Source organism: Ananas comosus, linkage group 12, assembly GCF_001540865.1.
Source record: "Ananas comosus cultivar F153 linkage group 12, ASM154086v1, whole genome shotgun sequence".
Lineage (NCBI taxonomy): Eukaryota > Viridiplantae > Streptophyta > Magnoliopsida > Poales > Bromeliaceae > Ananas > Ananas comosus.
Window position 1 is genome coordinate 2,118,994 of NC_033632.1, and position 17,801 is coordinate 2,136,794.

Consider the following 17,801-nt stretch of genomic DNA (forward strand, 5'->3'; position numbering starts at 1 on the left):
AAACAAAATGGACAAAAAAGTGCTATGCAAAGCGAACACTACTATTTTTTCTCTGCTTTGGATCTTTATGCAGTAAAGAAGAACACTGCTTCCCTTTCAAAGAACATAACATAATACACACTCTCTCTCTCTCTCTCTCTCTCTCTCTCTCTCTCTCCACACACATTTTGAACTGTCCCTCTCCGACCGACCGACCCCAGAGCAAGTGGCAAAACAATTGGTGGTTGGTATCCGAGATTCCAAGTTCGAATCCTAGTTGATTCACATTTTCAGCTAAGTTTATTTTTAAATAAAATAAATGAAGTAGGNATCAACCTCTGTGGTATAGTCATTATATTGACACATAAGATCTGAAAAAATAACTATACTGTGGTCTCTCCCTGTCAAAAATAACATTATTCTTCTTGGATTTATCCGTCCCATCATGATTAATAAAAAAATATTTTTTTTATATTTTTCTTTCAATAAGAAAAACATGATTGACTTATTACTGATGATATGATGCAAGTATAACACAGTAGATTTTCTCCTGATTAACACTTTATAATAGAATATAGTGTTGTAAAATAAATTACTATTTGAGTAATATTTTCATAAAAGAAACAAAAATGTTATATAAGCGTTATTATCATAGAATCATGCTTTTGCTTTTGAAAATTTTTTGAGATAAAGGTAGCACATTAGTTGCTTCAGTCAGTCGGTAAATAAATTTAGCTACAGAAACTAAGACATCGCAGCCTCGAAAAAGTTAAGGACAGCAGGAAAAAAACATAAAATAAAATTTTCATCACTTGGTTCTGTAAAATGTAGCTTATTCTTTTTCCACATTTTGAACTCGTCTAATGACCGCTAAAGGGTTAAAAGATTGTTTTCTAAAAATCACATTATTTTTTTCCCGTCAAATCGTCTACCAACGTGCGACAATCAAATGTTGAGTTTTGAATTTCAAAGATTTATTTTTAAGATTTGAAATAACAAGAAAATAATCTCTTTTTTTCCCTGAAATTAAAATTACTGAACAAAGTGTTTAAATAAATTTATTAGAGAAGCCTTTGAATTCATTCATACGTGCAAACATGTAAATATCAAATTTTAATTTGTGGTAAGTAATACATTGAACTCTAATTTCTATTTAGATTATTTCAATATGTTAATTTTAACATGTCCAATTATCCTAACAAAATAATCACACGACAGCTGATTCAATTATTATGTAATTATTTACCGATGTTCTGCGGTAATTGACTGGTTGATTCTTAGCGGCTTTAAGATGATGCAATAATTAAATCAACTGTTTAATTATATCGGTGACACGTCAATCAAATTTTTTGCAGGAGTTTTGAGATCTAATCTTTGCTTATTTCTTTAATGGAAAAAGTAGAAATAAGATATTGTACAACTAGATAACTGCAGCTAGAGCTCAAAAATTATAAAAAAAAATAAAAGTTTATTCTTTCTACTTAGTAGTTAGAACAAATAAATTTTTGAGATTTTTTTTTGGGGTAAATATTTTACTAAAAAGAAATTGTTGGACAAGCAAGGTGTTTAAAAAAAGCTAATGTTGACTCAAAAGAATCTATAAACAACTTTGACCGTGCATCATCCAAGCAAGGTGTTTAAAAAAAGCTAATGTTGACTCAAAAAAAGAGTCAAACAACTTTGACCGTGCATCAACACCATGAGATAGTTCCGTACGTTTCCATTGGGAGGACATGTCCGCATATAATCTGTGATTCAATTAATCTGCGGCTTATCACCGCCGTATAGTAATGAACGGTCGCGATTGAATAAATTTTTTATTGGAGGGTTGATGACGCGCGTCCGCATGCGCCACTACCCGGAAATGCGGAAACTGCTCACTCCCGTTACACATTGAAGTTGTTGTGTGAACTCGGTCCACGACATGTTACTCATGGACCACTGAGCCTATGTTCATCCATCCATCCCTACTAATAAATAATAGGGAATGACACTAATAATAATAATAATTTTTTGAGCGAGTAGTATACTAACTCTTTCTCAAATAATAATAATAAAAATAATTTTACTGTAGCTAAATTTTTACGAGGCTGTTGACGCCTACTTTAGAGCCCCATGAATGAAAGAATTAAAGTGAAACATGTGGAATTGCTGAAGAAAAGGTTTTGGCAATAGAAGTGTGGATTCGGAGTTCTAAATCGCCAAGGAATTCGAGGACGGACACGATATGTGGGATAGTCTAAGAAAGGACAAAATGTATCACGAAAATTTCACTAGCCACAGTTGTTATCGCATTGAATTGAAAAATGATCGACACCTGCTTTTGAATACCAAATACAAACAAATCAATAGAGAACACGTAGAATCATTAACTGGATGACTTTGATGAGAACAACTAAAACAAGAGGAGCAATGACGCAAAGCTTAAAGGCTTTGATACATTCTTCTTTCGAAGAAACCTATTAGGGTATGTTGCAAATAAAGACATGCTGAAAAATTCGAAAATGATATGATATTCAGAAAAAAGAAGTAACAAGAAATTATAAAAAAGTGTTTCGAACATCACCTTAACTACAGATGCAGTAGAACTGACTCTGAGGGTATAAAAGAAAGGAAAAGAGTAAATATGACCTTTTTATGCAATTAAAATTTTCATTTTACACCATTTTATCTTTCTTGCATTCGGTGTAGATATAATATAGTTTAAGAGTAATTGTAATGCATAATCATCTCCTTATTGCATGTTTTCACTACCAGCAATCTTGTGCTTTGGGAATTGTTATTCAAAAAAGTTTTTCTTATTCGATGTAAGCCTGAGTCAATAACTAGGATCAAGGTGGCTAAACCTGTTTGCGATCTGGCCAACAATAAAAGACTTCGCGCCATTCTTTAGCCGGAGCCTATTTCAGATTTTAATGTTTAGAGATGAACGGATCTAACTAAGCATGCTACCTGTCGGGTAGCATAATTTACCGCCAACAAGGACATTTAAATATTTGACCCTGTAAATTCTAAAAGTCATTTATTTATACTTTAAAATTAAAATTATTAGCTATATCTCTTTAAAATTTAAAATATATTCTATCCAACCATTATACTCTTTCTTATATCTTTGTATTATATACAATTCTGAACATTGGAAACAAAAGTGACGTGGCGGACCCGGTCCACGCATTAATGCCTCTGTCACTGAGGAAAAAAAACAGCTCGGTTAAAACACATTGCTACTTTCACTCGACAAAAAACAAAAACAAAAAAAAAAAAAAAGCAATTCTTATTATTTGTACCTACAAAAAATGGGAAAAAAAAAGGAAAGGAAAAATAAAAATTCCGCTCCGCTGCTCCACGAAGGAGAAAAATGGGGAGATTTACGGTCGAAGAGGGACCGCTTTCGCTCCGCTCCGCCGTCCCCACTCTTTCCGTGCCCTAATCCCCCCCCCCCCCCCCCCGCCCTCCGCCCCCCCCCCCCTCCCCCCCCCCCCCCCCCCCCCCCCCCCCCCCCCCCCCCAGAGCGAAAACCCTACCCAGATGCCCTCAAAGTAAACGCTGAATCGAAGCGCCGAAAACCCCTAGTAAAGCCCTCCTCCCGTAGGGCTTCTCCCTCGCCCGCTCTTCCATGGCACCGTTCGACGCGCGTCGTCGGCAGGCGGCAGCGGCGGAGGTGCCAAAGATCGCGGGACTAAGGTTAAAGAAACAAAACTGTGGCGGAGTGTAGGTGTTAGCAGGCGGAGGAGGCGAGGAGCGCCGCCCCGGAGCCAATGGGCTGCAGAGTCTGCGGCAAGGCGAGTGCTTAGAGAGATAGCAGGGAGTAGCCGGGGCTTTAAGCGGCCGCCACCGCTGACTGATGCTGCCGGCGGCGACGGCGGCAGGCGTAGGCGCCGGCGAAAGTTCTCGGTGCGGCAAGGTTGGGCCGTGGCGGCTCGGCGAGCCAGGATGCGTCCGTGAGTAGGGAGATGCAGAGGGAGGCGCCGTCTAGGTGGCGGCGTCCGGAGAGGAAGCAGCGGGCAGCGTACCGATTAGGCGCCAACGGATTCTGATTCTTGAGATGAGAGGAGGAGGGAGAGGGAGAGGGACGAGGAGAGGACGCGGCGTCGGTATAGCCAACGCTTAGGGTTTCTGGGAAGCGTCCGAAGGCCCTGGAGGGTGAGCAGGTGGCGGCGGGGTGGCCCCCGTCGCTCGCTATCCGGTCGGGGGGAGGCCATATACGAGGGTGGGTGCCGCGCCGTGCGGATTCCTTCGAGAAGCTCGATAAAGTAAGATCTTTTCTTCTTTTGGCCTTTTGCGATACCTCAAATATGAAAAAGAAATTAAAAAACAAACTTTTTTTTTCCGCTTCCTTTCCTTTTTCTCCCCCTCTTCTTTAGGCTCGAGGGTGTGCATTATAGCTTTATATTTTGGACCAATTTAGCTAATTTTAGATATTCCAGCTTATACGTGGTGTTTTTGACTATTTGTGACTGAGCAACCTTATCAGACAGGAAGCTAATAAGCTATGGTTTGAAAAGCGATTCTATCGGATCATATACTTGAGAAAATTTAGCTAGTTTTAGCAGTAATTTGCATTGTAAAGATTCATAGCAGTACTACCGTAGCATTTGTCAGTTAAATTGAGCACTAAGCTGGTCGCGATGACGCTATTAGTGGAAGAGTAAGGTGCGACAAAGAGGTTCACTGAGTTCTTCAGAATATGGGATGTGGAGGAGACTGAGGCTTTTAACGTTGTCAACAGGAACATGCGAAGGAATCAGTTCCACAGGCTGTCGAGAACTTGGTTAAAATACATATAAAGATGGCTAGTCGCTTTAGTTGATAGCAGGCAATGAGCATTTAAAGTTGGTTAGTGACATGTGAGAAGATGGATTTGATAATAAGTCAGCGATACTGTTTCAGATATTTTGTATAAGCAAGAATACTATAATGGGATGAGTCATATTATATTATTTGTGTGTAAGTTTTTACTTGGACCTGAACTGTTGGTAATTATGACATTCTTGTGAGTTTTGGGTTACGTAGGCGTTTTAAGGATATTCTGTCGGATGTGATCTCATTGTCTTTAATTTTCTTGAGAAAAACGAGGATATAGATTTCCTCTTTGGCATTTACAGGATTCAGCATGTTTGTGTTCTTGCAATCTATAGCAGATTGGGTGATAAGGTTATCTTTATTAACTATTTGCGGTATATTTCGTCCATTCAGTTAAGGCCTGTGGTTTAATTCACAAATCTTCTAATCTTGCGATCCTATTATTACTCAATCAAAGTGTTTAGACTTTTAATATTCCATTATTTCCCAATATACACTAAAATTAACATTGTCGGATGAGATGCTAGCGCATGAAGAAAACAACTACAATGATGTTTTGTTGTTTCCTCAATTATTTTATTATGTGATTGATCCTAATGGCATTTTGACTCGTTTTAATTATTACGTATAAAAGTGGGAAACGCTAATCTAATGTACACTATAGATAACATTATGTTTGATGCGACAACGTAATGTTTGGATAAGATTTACCTTTTGCAGTGCTACTGCAGTCACTAGTAATGAAATGTGGAGCCATGCTTAAAGGAAAGAGGCCTCTTCTTAAAGATCTTATCCATGTTAGCCTCAATGATTTAAGCATTTGCTGGCACTTGTTGACATGGACTATTTTATAGGCCTTATTCATGTGTTAACACTACAGATCGCCAAGCTTTATGTAAGGATCTTTTACTAGGTTAACTTGTGCTTGGTCATGAAAATTCCAAATTTTTGTTATAAAATGGAGGCGTGAGAGGAAAAAGTATTTTGACGATGAGAACTTTAGATGACCGTAGATGGAAGGAATATATTTCTGGGAGTTATTGAGACTTGCCATTGTTTATAGTGGTGGCTTTTGACTGGTGCAAACTGCATGACAGCAACCAGTTTAACTCAGGATTTGTTGAATAGTGCATAATTATTTGTATTATGGTCTGGCGGTCTCTTTAACGACTTCAGTCTTCAAAATGGCATTAACGAGAAATTTGAAGAAGGTAGGGGGTTATATTGTTAATTAAGTATAAATATAGAGCTAACTCTTTGGATTTTGAATTATTCGTGATTTATATCTAGCACCGACTCTTCATTTGTCTAACTTTATTATTATTATGTTTTCATTTGGGTGCAGATCGGTCAAGGGACATACAGTAATGTATATAGAGCTCGTGATCTTGATAAAGAAAAAATTGTTGCTTTGAAAAAAGTGCGTTTCGACACTTTGGAACCTGAAAGTGTAAAGTTTATGGCTAGAGAAATTCTGATTTTGCGCAGACTTGATCATCCGAATATTATAAAGTTGGAAGGCTTAGTAACGTCACGGATGTCTTGCAGTTTGTACCTCGTTTTTGAATACATGGAACATGACCTTGCCGGACTCGCTTCTTTCCCTGGTCTCAAGTTCACTGAACCCCAGGTTGGTGAGAAGTAGTATTATTCTTAAGAGAGATTCACGCAATAACCCTGCATATTATTTATTTACAACTATTTCTTGAAAAAATTTGATTCTTCTTTTTTAATATGCTCTCACATATATACTCTTGTACTTACAGAAATACCTCTCTTCAAAAAAAAAAAATTCAATACAGAACTAACTTCCTTCATGAGTTGGATGACTTGCTAACTCAAAGATACTCTTATTAAGAAACTGCACTTTGGAGAGTAGTATAAAGAAATTCAGATTTTACAAGCAAGTAGATAACTTTGCAGCTGTATGTTTAAAGTCCCTTTATTTTTTGTTATTTTATCTCTTTTACTTTATTTATATCAAATCTTACTGATCCAAATGTTTTGAATACCATCGTCTCATGGCCGCTAGAAGGTTGTGGATTTATGATATTTTGAAGGGCATGTTCATATACATAAAAAAAACATTTATGATATTTTCAAATTTCAACTGATAGAGGGGTCGTGCATGCAAGTTTTCCTAAATTTTGTTAGCGATGTTTGCAGGTCAAATGTTACATGCAACAACTACTACGTGGGCTTGACCACTGTCACAGTCGCGGAATTTTGCATCGGGATATTAAGGGTTCCAATCTCTTAATTGACAACAGTGGCATCTTAAAAATTGCAGATTTTGGCCTCGCGAGTTTCTTCGATCCCGACCAACGGCACCCACTGACAAGCCGTGTGGTCACTCTTTGGTATAGGCCGCCGGAGCTTCTACTTGGGGCCACTTATTATGGCGTCGCAGTAGATTTGTGGAGTTCGGGGTGCATTCTTGCCGAACTATATGCTGGCAAGCCTATAATGCCCGGAAGAACTGAGGTACTGTTACTTTCATGACCTCTTATGTGCTTGTTTGATTTGGCTCGTAGAGAATCTTGAAGAAACCAGGCTTTTTGACTACATAAAATTTTGGAGCTTTTGTTGTAGCGAGAAGCTAAAATGAGCTTTCCAGCCCCAAAAGTGGAAGCTCAAATGTTATCTTTTTAATTGGTGTGGGTATAGGAGAAGGGTGGTTGGAAAGCAATGTTTGGAGTTAGTTGTTAAGTGCTTAAAGTCAGCATGATATAATTTTGTAGCTATAAACATAAGTTGAAATCTAATATGCTTCTTATAATTATTTTCATAAAGGAATAACACGAACTTTTAATCTATTTATTCTAATCTTTTTTACCGGAGATTGATCAGGATGGCATTGCTTATGTTAAAACTTAGTGTGAGGACCATTTCCTGTTTAAGGAATCAAGCAAGGCTTGCTTATTTTCAAATGGAGGCTTTTAAGCTTAATAACAGTCAAGCTTGAGCAGCATAAAATATGTAAGACATAATAAGGATATTCTTTGTTTCCATCTTTATTTTCCTTGTCAGGTTGAGCAGTTGCATAAAATATTTAAGCTCTGTGGTTCACCCTCTGAGGAATATTGGAGAAAATCTAAGTTGCCTCATGCTACCATCTTCAAACCTCAACACCCTTATAGACGATGTGTGGCGGAAACATTTAAAGACTTTCCTCCCCCTGCTTTAGCATTAATTGATGTTCTTCTTTCCATAGATCCAGCAGATCGCACAACTGCTGCTTCTGCCCTCAAGAGCGAGGTATGCAGTTTTTTATTTCCACTTTTAACCATCACTTTTAATTGCATCCAATAATATCGGGATATAGCCTTTATTACTATTAGAAACATAACAAGTTCTTTGTGTATCATAACTGGTGATACTCTTCCTTTTTTTTTCTTTGACTTCAATTATAGTTTCCTCTTCTTTAATCACTAGGGTTCTGCTTCTGATTTTTAATCAAGTCTAAATCATAGAGTAATCAGTCTTTCTATTTTTGGAGTACACTTTACAATGTACCTATACAATCAGTCACTGTTCTTTTTTTTTTTTGTTTTTATTTCCTTTTTTGGTGTGTGTACACTGTGCTACATTACTTGGTAACTGCAGGAGTTTATGTCTCCAGTATACACATGTGAGGAGTTTAGCTTCTATGCTTTTCTTTTTTCCCTGATACATTGAGCTCGTATATTTGAAATTGCATGACCTTTTAACCCCACATCCGATGATTTTGTTGTTGATTTTCTTCTAAATCAGTGTACTTAGTGTCTCCGGATATTTCTGATTGTGCTAAGAAGCCAAATAACAAGTTATAGTCACACTTTGTGTTTCACTGCTGCAGTAAATACAAGTTTCCATTTCCAAGGAATGCATTTTGCTAATCCAGCTAGTGGACATGAGCCAGTATAATTATTGTCACATTTGCTGCGTTGTTTTTCTTTATTATTTTGGTATGAAGGTATCTGAACCTTCATTTTGTGAGACAATCGATTCTTGTAGACATTGCTTACAGACATTTCTTTTCTCTACATCTAATCAGTTAATGTTGATTTTGTAGTTTTTTACAACGAAGCCACTGCCTTGTGATCCTTCAAGCTTACCGAACTATCCTCCGAGCAAAGAGTTTGATGCAAAGCGGCGAGATGAGGAAGCTCGAAGGTTCTTACTGGCTCCTTTTATAATGTCAATTGCTTGAATTACTTCAGGGTTGTTGTGAAGCTACATATCTGAGTACTTATTTGAAAGTGTGGTCTCCCTGTGCACAGGCAAGGTGCTACTGGAAACAAGGCCCAAAGAGTTGACCCAGAAAAGAGATTCAGAGAGTGTAGGGCTATTCCGGCTCCTGATGCAAATGCAGAGTTATCCTCATCATTGCAGGTAATTTTCGCCCTTTGTATGCAAATTTATATACTTTGTCTTCTATTTCTCTGGGTTAGTTCCAATCACAACCCTGAGGAGTTTGATTATCAACACCTTGAAAAGTATGAATATGACGGCCACGCCTGCAAAAATAGCAAAATACATAATTTTCATTCTCACATTTATTCGTAACTTTCATTCTCACATTTATTTTTTTGTGTAATTGATTCCAGAAAAGACAAATCCACTCCAATTCCATGAGTCGGAGTGAGAAGTTCAACCCTCATCAGGAGGAAGCCGCCTCCGGCTTTCCGATCGAGCCACCCCGACCGACTCCAGTCCTCGAAGCAGCTGAAGATTCCCAAAAGCTCTTTCCTAATAGGGCTTCCCATTCTGGGCCGTTGGTCCATCGTACTCAGTGGTTGAAGACTCAGCAGAGAGAGGATGACGCGGCCAAAGCATCTGAGGTCACCAATGTATTAGTGAGGAGGAAGGTTTTGTCAGAAGATAGCAAAGAAAAAATCAGTGCTCAAGTAGAAGCAGTTGCGTACGCAGCCAGGTTGTCTGAAGCTGGTAATGAGCACTTGGAACCCACCAGAAAATACAGTCAAGTTCTTCAGAGGAAAGAAAGTGAAAGGAGCGGCAACATGGATCCAACTGCTGTAAGTGGCTAGGCTTTGATTTTTCTTCGGTTAATCAAACTCAACATAATTTCGTTCATATGAATCGGAATATATTGCTGTTAAAATCTGCAATAAGTTGATAAACGTCATTTGGACTCGGACTATTTAGTTTTGAGAAACTTATGCTGACAACCCCTACTATATGTCATTTTGAAACAGCTACCAGAATTCCAACTTTTCTGGATTTTAAATTGAAGCGTGCATTCATCTGTAATTTTCCTAATCTGAAAAACTTTCAAAATATCTTTTGAACAGCAGCAGGGGTTTGGGCCCAAGGGAAACAAGATCCATTACTCAGGCCCACTTATACGCCCATCCGGTAATGTCGATCAAATGCTCAAGGATCACGATCGCCAGATCCAAGAAGTCTTTCGGCGGGCCCGGCACGACAAGTCGAAAGTAAGAAAGGTCGGGGAAGGGAACCAATTCGGCATCAACCCTAGCGATTTCGGTGTGGGCCCAGTCTACCCGTCAAGCCGAGCGCCCTCCTATCCGGTGTTCACCTTAGGTCACGGAGGTCCGCCGCAAAACCTTCAACGGGGTCAGCATGAAAGGAGCAATTAACACGAATTCTTCGCAATTCACGATTTGGAACATGTTGCGGTTGGTTTTGGGAATTGGAGTGAGGTTTGTTGTATAGAAAGTGAGATGCTTGTTTATGTGTTTCAGGTGAGAGGGTGGGTAGGGGGGGGGGGGGGGGGAGAGGGAAAGAGAGGAAATTTATTATTATTGGTCTATTAAATAGAAGGTTTCCATTGTAAGAGGTTGTAGCAGAACTTAGCAAGAAGCCCTAGAGTTGTTTGAATTGAGAGAGAGATTTGTATTAAAGGCGTCTCTGTAGTCGTTTTTTGCGTTAATATGCTTCAACCCTCTAAATTTTACACGAAAATTTCGATCTCTGGTGCGAAATTTTGTTTAAATATGTGTGATTTTTGGCATGCATGGGTTCTCTCATCGCAAAAAGCGGTGAAGAATTTTGTGTTTTTCAGCCTCGATTATAACGTAACGAAATTGTTGAATAAAATATAAAATATTCCATTTGTTGAGGTTAATGATGATAAATAATTCACGAATGCGAATTATTTCAGAAGTTCGAACAAAACGAAGTGTAAAACTTAAAAATATACATGAACCAAACTGAAACAACCGTTTGAAACTATGCTAAAAATTCAAGTAGAGCATACAAACTTAAATTGTGGTTCGATTCTTATATGAGTATCTAGCTTTGTAGAAGTACTTGTGGCTCCTATATTTCTGAGTGGGAGGTGTTACTTTTTTTTTTTTTTTTTTTATATTAGCGAAATGAGCCGACCAATCAAATCATCGCAATATAATCACGTGGAAAGCACGCTCCATATCTCCTACTCGATGAATCTCGACCACAAGCTCAGAGATTCACGAGGCCAACCCAATGCTTCCGACTCGTGCGGCTCAGGACGCGCCACGTGGCAGCTACGTTTGTGGGCCGTGGAGAACGAGCAGGCATGTCGGGCCCACCACCTCTTGTTATAAATTAGCAAGAAAAAAAAGAAATTTCTGAGCAAAAAAATATCAAAAAAGGCGCATATTAAAAAATAGGGTAAACACCTGTATGGTTTCGTATTTTTCTCACTTTAATACGTTATAGTTTAAAGTATATCAATTCAGTACTATGTAATTTTATTTTTCTCTTTTCGTCAGTTCCTTTGTTAACATTTCGTTAAATTATATGTAAAAAATTTCCGATATTCCAACGTAGGTTTATCAAATATTTATTTTATTACCTTTTAGTTTAACTTTTGTCATTGATTTAACAAAAAAAATAGCGGAGAAAATAATAAAAAGAAAAAATAAAACCACGAAGTACTAAATTGATACATTTTAAATTACAGGATACTAAAATAAAAAATTACGAAACCACGAGGTAGTATTTGAAGTTTTTCCTAAAAAAATTATTATTTTTATCATCTTTTCTACTTTATTATTTTATGAAATTTAACAATTTGCAGAAAAGACTTTCTCCCTATCCCGTAATAACGTGCGACTTTCTAAAATTATTTTTTCCTTAAAAAACATTCAATTCAAAAATAAAAATTTTGAATTAAAAGTATACAAAAATGATAGAAGAGACCCAATAAACACTATGATTCACGCTGATGTGGCCGATAAAATGTAGAAGCTGTTACTCCATTAAAGAAGCTGGATTATTATTATTATTATTATTATTATTATTATATACACGCGGTGGAAATTAAAATACATGTTTATCTTTTTCTTTTTTTCTCCATTTTTACGACAAATCGGTTGCATGAACCACATTTTATAGACCAGATTCACCAGGAATTTAAATTTAGCGACTAGATAAGTTGTCTTGGAATAAAATAAATATATATAAACGTGCATCATTGTTTGAATATTAAGATCGACATCTACTTTTCCTTTGGCGAAGTCGCAAATTAGTATTTATTATTGATTTATTGTGCAGGACAGTTAAAACACACCTGTTATTAAATATCATTGTCGAGCTCTACTATGAGATTCAGAAAAATAAATAAACTCTAATAAATTTTTTTTTCTTTCATAAAAGGAACACACCCTAATACACAGTTAAAAATCTTTTAAATTTTAGTTTTAGACAAACCCGGTCCATACACCCGGTCCATACACCCGGTCCACGCAACAATTCCCCTCCATTCCCATCACCTTTCAAAAAGTTTATTATCACCGCTTCCACGCCTCTAAAAACCATTTCCACACGTGGGCTATTCCTTTTTTTATCATTATATTATATATAATTATATTATATATATATATATATATATATATAGGGAAAACTTCAAAAACCCCCCCTGTGGTTTCGTGCTTTCTCACTTTAGTACCCTGTGGTTTAAAACGTATCAATTTGCCCCCTTGTGGTTTCGTTTTTCTCTTTTTGTTATCAATTTTATTATTATTTTTTTTTAAAATCAGTGACAAAGTTAAAATTAAAGGATACTAAAGTGAATATTCGATAAATATAGATGGTTATCTGAAGTTTTTTGTATATAATTTAACGAAATGTTAACGAAAAAGCTTCCGAAAAGATAAAAATGAAACCACAGGGGGGCAAATTGATACGTTTTAAACCACAGGGTAGTAAAGTGAGAATGCATGAAACCACAGGGGGGTTTTTGAAGTTTTCCCATTATATAGTATGATATATTATAGTATAATATATATATATATATATATATAGTTTTTTTGTCCCACGAGGAGTTTCCGCATACGGATATATACATATCGACCGTTATGCGACGCAAAAATGGGGAGTTTCCTCATTTGGGTGGCGTTTTTCTATTATCCATGTGTCGAAAAGGAGGTGAGTAAATGCTTAAAAATCCTATTTTTCCTTTTTATTTTCTTGTAATTTGCACTACTAGTACTACTACTGCTACATTGTTGTGTTACTTTTCACAAATGCAATAGATAGAGGTTAGTTTCAATTCAAATGGCTCTCAGAGGCATTTCCTCAAACAGTTTCAGGGCCTGTAATGAGACCACCTTGCGGAATTGGTTGGATGACCCGGACCGGCCCCTGAACCGGCCCGTCGGGCTCCACATCTTCCGGCAGGTCGCCGCCGTTGTCGGTGATGCGCATTGCCATGGCCGCGCTATCGCGGGCCTACTCCGGCCCTCTTGCTTTACAATTAATGATATGCACTGGGTCCGTTTTTTCGTGCCCGCCGAGTGTTCGATATTGGGCCGATGTGAGAGTGAGGTATTAGTAGTTGCAACGAGTGATGGGGGATATGCGGTGAAGAGCGTCGTCGGCGAGGAGTTGGATTGGTATGTGAGCCCGGAGGAGGCAGCCGGTGGGCAGAGTACGTTTGCGTCGGATGCGTATCGACTAGGCGTTCTTTTGTTTGAGGTTGAAAATTCTTAAGTACACTATTCTCTTTTTGTTCTTCTCTGTTTTTTTTCTTTTTTTATTTTCTTGTTGCTCATGTTTGGTTAGTTACGACAAGATTCGCGAGATGTTTGTTGTTTTGTTTTGTGTGTTTGGCGCAGTTGTTCTCCGTGTTCGGTTCAGCGGAGGAAAAGATCAAAGCCATGTCGAGTTTGAGGCAGCGGGTGCTTCCCCGAGAAGTGCTTCTCAAATTGCCAAAAGTCTCTTCCTTTTGCCTCTTGCTTTTGCACCCTCACCCGAACTCGCGGCCAAAGATAAGGTTCGAATTGCACTTCCTCGAAAGCTTTGATTTTGGCTTTAATTTGTTTTGATCTCCTATAATTAATAATCAACTTAAAGGGTTTCTTACAGTTATACCATGTAAACTTTTAGTTGTTAAGATTTTTACCCATGTATAATTCGAGAATTTCCTTATGCTTTTAGAAATTTCATGTGTTTATCCTTATGCTTGTGTTATGCATACCATCATGAAATTATGCAAAATTATGCTTCTTGAGATTTTGAGGGGAGTATGTGAACTTCGTTTCTGGCATGATATGTATGAAAAAAAAAATAGAGCTTTTTGATTCTCTTTTATATGATGTGTAACTAATTTAATTTTATATGCTCTAGTGAGGTGCTACTTAGTGATTTCCTAAACGAACCAAGAGAGAGGCTGCAAGAATGTGAGACGGCAATCAAGGTGAAAGAAGAGATTGATGAAAATGAGCTACTGCTTGAATTTCTTTTACAGCTGCAGCAAAGGAAGCAAGAAGCTGCTGATAAGCTGCACGATACTATATGCTTACTCTCTTCTGATTTTGAAGAGGTCGTGGTCCATCAATCGATCAGTAAAAAGTGTGGCAGCTTATTTGAAAAATCAATTGAGGATGAGCTTTTAGCAGCAGAAAAGGTTGAGAAGCCATTACTGCTTCCTGCTTCTCAAAAAGCTGATCGATCCAAGCTGTACTCATCTGTTGAAAAGTTAGACGAGGATTATACATGTTCGGGCTCTAGAAAACGCTCAAAACTAAGCACGGTAACAGAAGAAAATGCCGCCTCGAAAAGCTCTCGAATGATGAATAACTTTAAAAGGCTAGAAGCAACTTATTTCTCAACAAGATGCGTCCCGGTGAAAAGAACCCCAAAAACTCGTGAAGGAAGTTCATTTGATGATTTGTCTTACAGGGAAGGCACTTTTAGAGGAACTAGTAGTGGTGGATGGATTAACCCATTTCTTGAGAGCTTGTCTAAATATCTTTGCTATAGTAAGTTTGAAGTCCAGGCCGAGTTAAAGCAAGGGGATCTCTTGAACTCATCCAATTTGGTGTGCGCTTTGGGTTTCGACCGGGACAAAGAGCTTTTCGCTACTGCCAATGTAAATAGGAAGATAAAGATTTTCGAATGTGATATGGTTTTGAATCAAAAGCTGGACATTCACTATCCGGTAGTTGAAATGACTAGCAGATCAAAGCTTAGCAGTATTTGCTGGAATAGTTACATTAGGAGTCAAATTGCTTCGAGTAACTTTGAAGGTGTTATCCAGGTAAAATACTTTTGTGTTCCTTACATAATGTTTAAAAGGCAGTTTTCCTTTGGGGCTTCTACATATACATTCCAGGAAAATCATATATTTACTATATGCTCATGTAAATCTAAATTTCCATATAGCACTCAAACTTGCAGTTTTCTTACAAAATTATCCTTTATTTTAAGTTGTGCAGTTATCAAATTAATGGGTAAAATTTTGATTTCCACGTTTTCTAAGATGGGCCTTTTTTGAGCATAATGGTACCATAGAGATTTGAAGTTTTTTTTGCTTTTATCTTTTAGGTATGGGATGTTACAAAAAACCAACTCTACGCGGAAATGGGTGAGCACGAAAGGCGGGTCTGGTCAGTTGACATTTCGAAGTTAGACCCGACAATGTTGGCTAGCGGATGCGACGATGGAACTGTGAAGATATGGAATATGAATCAGGCAATTCCATTCTTGCACCTGCAGTATGTCAGCTTTGACTGTTAATACAAAGCTGAAAAAATAAAATTCCTGTACTTTGTTATAATAAAATAGCCACTTATGGAGAAATAGAATTTCAAATATATATATATATATATATATATATATATATATATANATATATATATATATATATATATATATAAATCAAATGGTTGCCCCTAAACTTCTAGCTAGTTAAAGATGCCCACCTAGGCCTTCTGTTTCTTTTTAAATTTAACTAAATGAACAATCCGACCTTATTGATCAACCTCCTACCCCAATTTCTGTCAATATTTGGGAAAACAGGGTAGGTGATAAATTGAGGGTATTAGTCCATGTATATTATTTAAAAAAGAGAATCAAAAGTATAGGCGGTGATCTATAATAGCTATAAATTTCGTCTGTCTCTTTATATTTTGCACTAACCGATGTCATCCTCACAAACTCGATTCATTAATGGCAGGGAGGGAGCAGTTGTACAATCAAAACAAATGCGAATGTGTGCTCAGTTCAGTTCTCACCTGACTCTTCTCATTTCCTTGCGATTGGTTCAGCTGATCATAGGGTGTATTGTTATGATCGTCGGAACATAAGGGTACCTTCATGTACATTTATTGGCCACTCAAAGACAGTAAGCTATGTTAAGTTTGTGGATTCATCCACACTTTTATCTGCTTCTATTGATAGCTCCTTAAAACTGTGGGACTTGTCTACGTGTACTTCGAGGGTGATCGACAACTCATTGCAGACTTTCACAGGCCATACAAATTTGAAGGTAAATGTTGCTTATAAGAGCTCATCTAGTCATCTCTCTCTTGGTGTGTCTTGGTTGTGTTGGTTTTGTTCGTTATGCTGTTTCCACATAAACAGTCTCAAAACAAACCTAACCAACAGAACTCAATTGTTTGATGCAGTTGTTTTCTTTTTTCAGTTTGTTCATTAATTGGATTGCTCCTTCTTATGCAAATCATATTGATTGATTTTTGTGTAGTTGTTAAACATTACAGCTGTTCGATCATCAGCGAACGAATCTATGATGTTTTCCCATTCTTTTCATAGTTCTGCACTTATATAATGGTACCTTATTAGGTACTTTTTTGACTGTAAAGAAACAAATAAGAAAATTTTCTTTTTTTGCCCATTTCTCATTTTTTTTGCCCTTTTGGTTACAGAATTTTGTTGGCTTGTCGATTTCGAATGGATACATTGCAACAGGCTCAGAAACAAATGAGGTATGCAACTTAAGCCGTTAGTTTACATTGTCTTATATGTTTCAATCTTCAACACTTTCCTCTTATAAACTCGAGAGTTTGATTTAATGGCAAGAGCTTTGCATTATAAATAGTGTGTTCATAGATCACTTGGTGGAATTCGAAATCTGGTCCTCCTAATCTAAGCTTAAGCTGTTAGATACCAATTTTTCTTTTATCGTCTATTCAACAAACTTGTCAAAAAATTACCAAGTTAACTTCATCTGGGTAATACAAAAATAACTTAGTTCTGCTTCTCATACATTTTCTATTAGGTTTTTGTGTACCATAAAGCGTTCCCAATGCCGGTCTTATCGTACAAATTCAACAGTGAAGATCCTATCTATGGCCGCGAAGTCGACGATGCCATGCATTTTGTGTCCTGCGTTTGCTGGCGCGGCCAGTCTTCCACCTTACTCGCCGCAAATTCGAGTGGTGACATCAAACTTTTAGAGATGATTTGATCTAACTATTTACCGAAATATGTAACGTAATTTCTAATAATTTAATGAAATGAGGGGCACCAAAATGTGCAAAATTCATGGGTTTCGTCAACTCAACTGAAAGCTGGTTTCTGGATTTGGTGTTAACAAATGCAAAGTAGGAAAGTAAAATGCTTTTGTAAACATCAGTTATTCTGGGTATTATTATTATTTTTCTTGTGTTTGGTTTAAAATAGATCTTAAAGCCCTCTTTCATTTGTCCTCTATATATATATATATATATATATATATATAGAGCAGGGCTGCTGTGCTCTCAGGAGCACGGACGTCTCTATGCTCCTGAGCCGTTTTCAATGATGGAATTTTCGAATCGACGATCGGC

The 17,801-nt window shown here is 37.4% G+C and overlaps 2 protein-coding genes across 7 annotated transcripts; both read left to right on the forward strand.

Moving 5' to 3' along the window:
* Positions 4,176 to 10,436, forward strand: LOC109718578 (probable serine/threonine-protein kinase At1g09600; the record flags this gene model as incomplete). Its single annotated transcript, XM_020244871.1, is given in 8 exon segments — positions 4,176 to 4,232; positions 6,128 to 6,412; positions 6,949 to 7,266; positions 7,813 to 8,040; positions 8,837 to 8,937; positions 9,045 to 9,156; positions 9,372 to 9,800; positions 10,077 to 10,436. Coding segments are annotated over 7 exon segments (1,668 nt in total). The 5' UTR covers positions 4,176 to 4,232; positions 6,128 to 6,241.
* On the forward strand, positions 13,055 to 17,647 carry LOC109718873 (protein SPA1-RELATED 3-like). 6 transcript variants are annotated; one of them, XM_020245337.1, is made up of 8 exons: positions 13,055 to 13,158; positions 13,317 to 13,707; positions 13,848 to 14,005; positions 14,359 to 15,271; positions 15,559 to 15,705; positions 16,190 to 16,501; positions 16,899 to 16,958; positions 17,252 to 17,647. In XM_020245337.1, exons 2-8 carry the CDS (start codon positions 13,495 to 13,497, stop codon positions 17,438 to 17,440), a joined length of 1,992 nt encoding a protein of 663 aa, XP_020100926.1. In that variant the 5' UTR covers positions 13,055 to 13,158; positions 13,317 to 13,494; the 3' UTR covers positions 17,441 to 17,647. The 6 variants fall into 6 exon arrangements, 5 of the variants coding, with proteins under 5 accessions (XP_020100926.1, XP_020100925.1, XP_020100924.1 ...); XM_020245334.1 differs by lacking the exon at positions 13,055 to 13,158 and having other exon boundaries at positions 13,229 to 13,707; positions 16,190 to 16,321; positions 16,414 to 16,501; positions 17,252 to 17,388; XM_020245333.1 differs by lacking the exon at positions 13,055 to 13,158 and having other exon boundaries at positions 13,241 to 13,707.